The sequence below is a fragment of the Salvelinus sp. IW2-2015 genome, unplaced genomic scaffold (assembly GCF_002910315.2).
Source record: "Salvelinus sp. IW2-2015 unplaced genomic scaffold, ASM291031v2 Un_scaffold1896, whole genome shotgun sequence".
Taxonomy (NCBI): domain Eukaryota; kingdom Metazoa; phylum Chordata; class Actinopteri; order Salmoniformes; family Salmonidae; genus Salvelinus; species Salvelinus sp. IW2-2015.
In genome coordinates this window covers 145186-155349 of record NW_019943257.1, presented here as the reverse complement: position 1 = coordinate 155349, position 10164 = coordinate 145186, and the positions used below count along the sequence as shown (strand labels likewise).

Here is a 10164-nt window from a genome sequence, read left to right as displayed (position 1 = left end):
GAGAGGGAGGTTTAGTAGGAGAGAGAGAAGGAGAGTAAGAGTGAAGCGAGATTAGGAAGAGATGGAGTGAGAGAGAAGGGAGGGGTAGAGTTAGAGATAAGAGAGATAAGAGGGAAGGAGTTAGAGAGAGAGAGACCCACAAAGAATGGGATAACAAATCAAACATTGATAAACTCCCATATGTGTTAGGCGATATACCGCAGTGTCAAATCACAGCAGCAAGATGTACAGTGCATTCGGAAAGTATTCAAATYCCTTGACTCTTTCCACATTTTATTACATTACAGCCTTATTCTAAAATGTATTCAATTACATTTGTTCCTCATCAATCTTCACGCAATACCCCATAATGACAAAGCAAAATTGAGCTCAGGTGCATCCTGTTTCCATTGATCATCCTTGAGATGTTTCTACAACTTGATTGGAGTCCACCTGTGGTAAATTAAATTCATGGACATGATTAGGAAAGGCACACACCTGTCTATATAAGGTCCTACAGATGACAGTGCAGGTCAGAGCAAAACCAAGCCATGAGGTCGAAGGAATTGTCCGTAGAGCTCCGAGACAGGATTGTGTCGAGGCACAGATCTGTGGACGGGTACCAAAAATGTCTGCAACATTGAAGGTCTCCAAGATCACAGTGACCTCCATCATTCATAAATGGAAGAAGTTTCGAATCACCAAGACTCTTCCTAGAGCTGGCCGCCCGGCCAAACTGAGCAACCATCTCTGTAGCACTCCACCAATCAGGCCTTTATGGTAGAGTGGCCAGAYGGAAGCCACTCCTCAGTAAAAGGCAAATGACAACCCACTTGGACTTTGCTAAAAGGCACCTAAAGGACTCTGACCATGAGAAACAAGATTCTCTGGTCTGATGAAACCAAGTTTGAACTCCTTGGCCTGAATGCCAAGCGTCACGTCTGGATGAAACCTGGCACCATCCTTACGTTGAAGCATGGGGGTGGCAGCATCATGCTGTGGAGATGTTTTTCAGCGACAGGGACTGGGAGACTAGTCAGGATCGAGGGAAAGATGAACAAAGCAAGGTACAGAGAGATCCTTAAAGAAAACTTGCTCCAGAGTGCTCAGGACCTCAGAATGGTACGAAGGTTCACCTTCCAACAGGACCATGGCCCTAAGCATACAGCCAAGACTTCGGGACAAGTATCTGAATGTCTTTGAGTGGCCCATCCAGGACTTGAACCCGATCTAAGATCTCTGGAGAGACCTGGAAATAGCTGTGCAACGACACTCCTCATCCAACTTGACAGAGCTTGAGAGGATCTGTAGAGGAGAATGGGATAAAATTCCCAAATACAGGTGTGCAAAACTTGTAGCATCATTCTCAAGAAGACTTTAGGCTGTAATCACTGCCAAATTAGCTTCAACAAAGTAATGAGTAAAGGGTCTGAATACTGAATGTTGATATCATATTTCAGTTTCTTTTTTATTATAAATGTGCAAAAATGTCTAAAATTCTGTTTTTGCCTTTTCATTATGAGGTGTTGTGTGTAGATTGATGAGGGGAAAAAACGATTTAATCAATTTTAGAATAAAGCTGTAATGTAATAAAATGTGTAAAAAGTCAAGGGGTCTGAATACTTTCCAAATGCACTGTTTGACCCGTTGCYATGAGAAAAGGTGAACCAGTGCGGCACAAACAACATTGTAAATACCACCAATATTTATGTGTTTATTTATCTTAACCTACTATTTGTACTTCAACTATTTGCACCTTGCTAAAACATAGCTGACAATATAGTTTATAATATAACCCTTGAAATGTCTTTATTATTTTCAAACCTTTGGGAGTGCAATGTTTACTTTACATTTTTTATAGTTTTTTTGTTGATGATGTTTTGAGTCTTCTCACTTTTGTTCGTTGTTTATTTTAATTGCTTTGGCAATGTAAACACGTTTCCAATACCAATAAAGCCCCTTTGAATTTAATTGAATTGAAAGAGAGAGAGATGAGAGAAAATTAGAGAGAGAGGGGGGGAGTGAGTGAGGGATAGAGTTAGAGAGAAAGCAAGAGAGAGAGTAAAAGTGGAGCTAGATGAAGAAGAGAGAGATGAGAGAGGGAGAGATGTACTGTAGATGGAGACTGCTCACTTTGTCTCTTTCATTTGACTTTGACTAGAGAGCTGGGACTATACGAGTGCAGTAGTAGAATGTTAAAACACTGGTGTGATCCGTGTAGGGGTAGGAGTGCAGCATTAGCAGCATTTTAAAATAGTGGTGTGATCTGCATAGGGAGCCAAACAGGCATCCTCATGCTGTCTCCTTTGTGCTTGTTATACACAGTCCCCATGCCTTTTAAAAGCCTGTTTTCTGCTGAAACTATTCCATATGAAGAGTTTCTTAAAATCTTCTGAAATTTTGGTAAATTAGCTTTTATTGATTAAACAGAGATTGGTTTGTTTTTTCACTATCTATTCATGGCATGAGGTTGTCCAATGACAGAAGTGGTTTCATCACTTGATGGTTTCATTTATGAGAGACAAATAGTTACGTATTTTTGCTTAACGTTAGACAGTACCAGTCAACAGTTTGGACATACCTACTCATTCAAGGGTTTTTCTTTATTTTTACTGTTTTCTACATTGTGGAATAATAGTGAAGACATCAAAACTATGGAAAAACACATATGGAATCATGTAGTAACCAAAAAAGTGTTAAACAAATCAAAATATATTTTATATTTGAGATTCGTCAAAGTTGCCAACCTTTGCCTTGATGACAGCTTTGAACACTCTTGGCATTCTCTCAACCAGCTTCATAAACTGGTCACCTGGAATGTATTTCAATTAATTGGTGTGCCTTGTTAAAAGTTAATTTGTGGAATTTCTTTCCTTCTTAATGCATTTGAGCCAATCAGTTGTGATGTGACAAGGTAGGGGTGGCATACGGAAGATAGCCCTATTTGGTAAAATACCAAGTCTATATTATGGCAAGAACAGCTCAAATAAGCAAAGATAAACGACAGTCCATCATTACTTTAAGACATGAAGGTCAGTCAATCCGGAAAATTTCAAGAACTTTGAAAGTTTCTTCAAGTGCAGTTGCAAGCGCTATGATGAAACTGGCTCTCATGAGGACCGACATAGGAAAGGAAGACCCAGAGTTACCTCTGGTGCAGAAGATAAGTCCATTAGAGTTAACTGCACCTCGGATTGCAGCCCAAATAAATGCTTCACAGAGTTCAAGTAACAGACCCATCTCAACATCAACTGTTAAAGGAGACTGAGTGAATCAGGCATTCATGGTTGAATTGCTGCAAATAAATCACTACTAAAGGACACAAATAATAAGAAGAGACTTGCTTGGGCCAAGAAACACGAGAAATGGACATTAGACTAGTGGAAATCTGTCCTTTGGTCTGACGAGTCCAAATGTTAGATTTTTGGTTCCAACCGCCGTGTCTCTGTGAGACGCAGAGTAGATGAACGGATGATCTCCCGGATGATCTCCTCATGTGTAGTTCCCATCGTGAAGCATGGAGGAGGAGGTGTGATAGGGAGGGGGTGCTTTGCTGGTGACACAGCCTGTGATTTATTTAGAATTCAAGGCACACTTAATCAGCATGGTTACCACAGCATTCTGTAGCGATACGCCATCCCATCTTGTTTGCGCTTAGTGTGACTATCATTTGATTTTCAACAGGACAATGACGCAAAACACACCTCCAGGCTGTGTAAGGGCTATTTGACCAAGAAGAAGAGTGATGGAGTGCTATATCAGATGACCTGGCCTCCACAATCACCTGACCTCAACCCAATTGAGATGGTTTGGGATGAGTTGGACTGCAGAGTGAAGGAAAAGCAGCCAACAAGTGCTCAACATATGTGGGAACTCCTTCAAGACTGTTGGAAAATCAAATCAAATGTATTTATATAGCCCTTCTTACATCAGCTGATATCTCAAAGTGCTGTACAGAAACCCAGCCTAAAACCCCAAACAGCAAGCAATGCAGGTGTAGAAGCACGGTGGCTAGGAAAAACTCCCTAGAAATGCCAAAACCTAGGAAGAAATCTAGAGAGGAACCAGGCTATGAGGGTTGGCCAGTCCTCTTCTGGCTGTGCCGGGTAGAGATTATAACAGAACATGGCAAATATGTTCAAATGTTCATAAATGACCAGCATGGTCAAATAATAATAATCACAGTAGTTGTCGAGGGTGCAACATGTCAGCACCTCAGGAGTAAATGTCAGTTGGCTTTCCATAGCCAATCATTAAGAGTATCTCTACCGCTCCTGCTGTCTCTAGAGAGTTGAAAACAGCAGGTCTGGGACAGGTAGCACGTCTGGTGAACAGGTCAGGGTTCCATAGCCACAGGCAGAACAGTTGAAACTGGAGCAGCAGCACGGCCAGGTGGACTGGGGACAGCAAGGATCATCATGCCAGGTAGTCCTGAGGCATGGTCCTAGGGCTCAGGTCCTCCGAGAAAGAAAAAGAAAGAAAGAGAGAAAGAGAGAATTAGTGAGAGCATACTTAAATTCACACAGGACACCCGTGTAAGACAGGAGAAGTACTCCAGATATAATGACTGACCCTAGCCCCGACACATAAACTACTGCAGCATAAATACTGGAGGCTGAGACAGAGGGGTCAGGAACACTGTGCCCCATCCGATGATACCCCCGGACAGGGCCAAACAGGCAGGATATAACCCACCCACTTTGCCAAAGCACATTCCCCACACCACTAGAGGATATCTTCAACCACCAACCATCCTGAGAACAAGGCCGAGTATAGCCCACAAAGATCTCCGCCACGGCACAACCCAAGGGGAGCGCCAACCCAGACAGGAAGATCACGTCAGTGACTCAACCCACTCAAGTGATGCACCACTCCTAGGGACGGCATGGAAGAGCACCAGTAGCAGTGACTCAGCCCCTGTAATAGGGTTAGAGGCAGAGAATCCCAGTGGAGGGAACCGGCCAGGCAGAGACAGCAAGGGCGGTTCGTTGCTCCAGCGCCTTTCCGCTTCACCTTCAACACTCCTGGCCAGACTAACTCAATCATATGACCTTACTGAAGCAGATGAGTCTTCAGTAAAGACTTAAAGGTTGAGACCGAGTCTGCGTCTCTCACATGGGTAGGCAGACCATTCCATAAAAATGTAGCTCTATAGGAGAAAGCCCTGCCTCCAGCTGTTTGCTTAGAAATTCTAGGGACAATTAGGAGGCCTGCGTCTTGTGACCGTAGCGTACATGTAGGTATGTACGGCAGGACCAAATCGGAAAGATAGGTAGGAGCAAGCACATGTAATGCTTTGTAGGTTAGCAGTAAAACCTTGAAATCAGCCCTTGCCTTAACAGGAAGCAGGTGTAGGGAGGCTAGCACTGGAGTAATATGATCAAATTTTTTGGTTCTAGTCAGGATTCTAGCAGCCGTATTTAGCACTAACTGAAGTTTATTTAGTGCTTTATCCGGGTAGCCGGAAAGTAGAGCATTGCAGTAGTCTAACCTAGAAGTAACAAGAGCATGGATACATTTTTCTGCATCATTTTTGGACAGAAAGTTTCAGATTTTTGCAATGTTACGTAGATGGAAAAGCATTAGATGGAAAAGCATTACTCATGAAGCTGGTTGAGAGAATGCTAAGGTGTGCAAAGCTGTCATCAATGCAAAGGGTGGCTACTTTGAAGAATATAAAATATAAAATGTATTTTGATTTGTTTAACACTTTTTTGATTGATATGTGATTCCAAGTGTTATTTCATAGTGTTGATGTCTTCACTGTTATTCTACAATGTAGAAAATAGTAAAAATAAAGAAAAACCCTTGAATGAGTAGGTTTGTCCAAACTTTTGACTGGTACTGTAGATACTCTTATCCAGAGCGACTTACAGTTAATGTAATAATCTTAAAATAGCTTGTTGAGACAACCACATATCATAGGCAAATGTACAGAATACGAACATTACATTCCAGCTACAATGTATATATATATGCATTCAGCAACAACAAAAACGTTTTAATACACAGCTAAAATGTATTAATAAAAAATCTGAGAACACTAATATTTTACACATACATGAAGGTACCCATAAGCAATCATTTCTCATGAAAAAACACAAATGTGAAAAATTGTCGGATATAGCTTTGGAAATAAACTCTTCATATACTCTTCTTTTCTCTTTATTTTCCCTGTGAACAACAAAGTAAAAAAGGCTTGTGAAAGATGAGTGAAAAGGGAGAGATGGAGGAAGGAAGTCAAAGCACTTCTGCGTTCTCTCTGTTGGTGTGTGAATAGAAAGAGATGCTCTGTGTTTGAGGGTTTTAATCAATAAAAAGTATGAGGTAGAACCGTAACTCTGTTGTGTGTTTCCATGCAGTTATTTGAGCTTTCCTACCTACGCCTCCACAACGTGCATTGTTCACTCTCTCTTTCAACTCAATTCAATCATTTGCCAAAGTAGAAATTAATGAATTCTAGTTGTTTAAAAAATATATTGTATCAGCCATTCAGCAATGTTTTATTAACCCTTTCTAAATGTGTTATTAACCCTTTCTAAATGTGTTATTAACCCTTTATAAATGTGTTATTAACCCTTTATAAATGTGTTATTAACCCTTTATGATCATCTTATTAACCCTTCCAGGGAGGGAAGATCCCCATCCGCTGGACGTCTCCAGAGGCTATTGCCTACAGGAAGTTCACGTCAGCCAGTGATGTGTGGAGCTACGGCATCGTCATGTGGGAGGTGGTCTCATATGGAGAGAGACCCTACTGGGAGATGTCCAACCAGGATGTGAGTAGTTCCATTATAATAAAGCACAGTGTCGGTGTATAGCTGATATGGTAATGATTCATCAATGATTTACTCTTGATGGCTGTTCTTGTCAATCGTGGGTTGGTTTGGCGTAGAAGCTCGGTGGACTGCGCTCCCATACTCGGTGGATGATTACTGTGATTGACTAAGGACCATCTAATCCTCCTCAATTTTTTATTTCTTCCCCACTAGGTGATCAAAGCGATAGACGAGGGTTACCGTCTTCCGGCCCCTATGGACTGTCCTGTGGTCCTCCACCAGCTGATGTTGGACTGTTGGGAGAAGGGCCGCAGCGAACGGCCTAAGTTTGGCCAGATCGTCACCACCCTGGATAAGCTGATCAGAGATCCAGCCAGCCTCCGAGAGCTGGCCAACAGCTCATTATGGTGAGTGGGGCCAAAACCACACGCACAATCAGAACCACTGTAGATCCAGTCTTCAAGCACACACTGTCAGATCCATAATAAACTATTAGAACTAGTACTGTATCTGGACTGCCTTATTTAAAGAATGTGTATATTCTCTCCTGTTTGCCCAGCAGGGAAGACCCGACCACTCCAGAGTTGTGTGTGAGTACGATGGAGGAGTGGCTGGAGGCCATCAAGATGGGACAGTACAAGGGGAACTTCACCAGCGCTGGATACGTCACACTGGACTCTGTCCTCTACATCAGCATCAGGTGAGAGACATGGGCAGAGCTGGCCTGGGGGCTAGGGTTGGAGAAAAGAGAGTAGGAGTAGGCAGAGCTAGAGAAAAGAGGAGTCTGTTGTCAATTTTGTCATTTTGTAAACTCCCTTCTTCCTCTGTCCTCTCCTCTAGTGAGCTCGTTAAGATGGATGTGACCTTGGCGGGTCACCAGAAGAAGATCATCTCCAGTGTCCAGATCCTTCAGTCCCAGGGGACCCACGTCCAAGTATAACAGTTTCCCTATAGAGACACACTGGGAGGGAATGCCAAAATGGATGCTCTTCTCTGAGTTTACCCATTGAGACACACTCAGATTGAGCCGACATGGACATTCTGGGTTGGGTTTCCCCATACAAAGACACTGAGATGGAGCCGTAATTTACGCTTAGCTCCTTTATTTCCTCTTTGTAGTTTCACCATTCCACCGGTCCTGGATGTTTTGATAGCGTAGGCACTTCCAGCTTCCGTCCACGCCTTCAGAGGCCTAGCAACCCAGCAACCTAAGATACCAGGCTACAACCAAGACATCTTAGTCCATATCAACAACAACAATAACAAAACWAAAAAATAACAAAAAATACAATTTGATTATAATTATCATCATTGTCTGTGAAGTTTCGTGTACAGTTGTTTTTATGGTTGTTTCTTTTTTCTTTTTTTAATTCGCTTTGTTTATTTTCCACATAGTTTACATGACCAATATTGTATATGTATAGATAAGCGTTTACAAGAGGTGCGTGTCAGTCCGCCAGTCTAGAAAGTAAAGTTGTTATCGCCAGGCAACGCAGGTGGGCTGTTCCTTCCTGGTGCATGTGTTGTCAGGCCCCTCCTCTTTCTCTAAGCCCCTCCCCACAATGCTATTGGACCAATCATGATGTGTGGGGGAGATAGGAGAAATAGAAAGATGTGAAAATATGAGATGGGGATGTCTATTCATGGTCTCAGAAGACTTCCGTTGCGTTTGGCCAAGGATAGATACATGTAGGTCTTCCATAGCCACGACTTCCAGACTCACACAGTTCACTTGAATGAGATGCCCTGCCAGATTTCATTTAGTACGGCCTACAGCAGCTACCTATAGGTTGCAGTTAGTCAGAAACCTGCAGTTCAATACAGTGTTAGTGCATTTTCTGCATTTTCTGAAGAGTTGGCCTCCTCAGTTGGAGAAGCTTACTGTAAAGGTTTGTGACAGAAGAAGAGCAAAGTAGATAATCTGTGAAGTTGACACTGTTTGCAATGTATATCTGTTTCTCAGATGTTGTGCCATGTATAGTTAGTATTGCTCTGAAATGTTGGGCCATGTCAGACAAGCAGGATTGGTTGTGAGGTAGACTTGACTTGAGTGAGGTGAGTGGTGGTTTTTGCCTCATTTCACCCCTGATTAATATGGGTTCAGTCACAGTTTGTGCTAACCACCTCTGTTCAGTGACTAATATGGGTTCAGTCACAGTTTGTGCTAACCACCTCTGTTCAGTGACAAATGGGTTTAGTCACAGTTTGGTGCTAATCCACCTCTGTTCAGTGATAAATGGGTTCAGTCACAGTTTGTGCTACACCTCTGTTAGTGATTAATATGGGTTCAGTCACAGTTTGTGTTAACCACCTCTGTTCAGTGACTAATTATGGGTCAGTCACAGTTTGTGCTAACCACCTCTGTTCAGTGATTAATATGGGTTCAGTCACAGTTTGTGTTAAACCTCTGTTCAGTGATAATATGGGTTCAGTCACAGTTTGTGTTAACACCTCTGTTCAGTGACTAATATGGTTCAGTCACAGTTTGTGCTAACCACCTCTGTTCATGACTAATATGGTTTCATCACAGTTTGTGCTACACCTCTGTTCAGTGAATAATATGGGTTCAGTCACAGTTTGTGTTACACCTCTGTTCAGTGACTAATATGGGTTCAGTCACAGTTTGTGCTAACACCTCTGTTCAGTGATTAATATGGGTTCAGTCACAGTTTGTGCTAACCACCTCTTTTCAGTGACAATATGGGTTCAGTACAGTTTGTGTCTAACCACCTCTGTTCAGTGACTAATATGGGTTCAGTCACAGTTTGTGCTAACCACCTCTGTTCAGTGTTAATATGGGTTCAGTCACAGTTTGTGTAACCACCTCTGTTCAGTGATAATATGGGTTCAGTCACAGTTTGTGCTAACCACTGTTCAGTGACTAATATGGGTTAGTCACAGTTTGTGCTAACACCTTGTTCAGTGATAATATGGGTTCAGTCACAGTTTGTGCTAACCATCTCTTTTCAGTGATTAATATGGGTTCAGTCACAGTTTGTGCTAACCATCTCTGTTCAGTGATTAATATGGGTTCATCAGTTTGTGCTAACCATCTCTGTTCAGTGATAATATGGGTTCAGTCACAGTTTGTGCTACCATCTCTGTTCAGTGAATAATATGGGTTCAGTCACAGTTTGTGCTAACTCATCTGTTCAGTGATTATGGGTTCAGTACAGTTTGTGCTAACCATCTCTGTTCAGTGCTAATATGGGTTCAGTCACAGTTTGTGCTAACCACTCTCGTTCAGTGATTAATATGGGTTCAGTACAGTTTGTGCTAACCATCTCTGTTCAGTGACTAATATGGGTTTCAGTCACAGTTTGTGCTAACCATCTCTGTTCAGTGATTAATATGGGTTAAGTCACAGTTTGTGCTAACCATCTCTGTTCAGTGCTAATATGGGTTA

The 10164-nt window shown here is 42.2% G+C and overlaps 1 protein-coding gene across 1 annotated transcript; it reads left to right on the top strand.

Annotated features, from left to right (window-relative positions):
* Positions 1–3076: 3076 nt before the first annotated feature.
* LOC112072342 (ephrin type-A receptor 3-like) lies at positions 3077–8942 on the top strand. Its single transcript, XM_024139742.2, has 5 exons — positions 3077–3133; positions 6609–6758; positions 6972–7165; positions 7321–7458; positions 7599–8942. The coding sequence occupies exons 1-5, from the start codon at positions 3077–3079 to the stop codon at positions 7696–7698; spliced, it is 639 nt and encodes a 212-aa protein (XP_023995510.2). The 3' UTR covers positions 7699–8942.
* The last annotated feature ends 1222 nt before the right edge of the window (positions 8943–10164 follow it).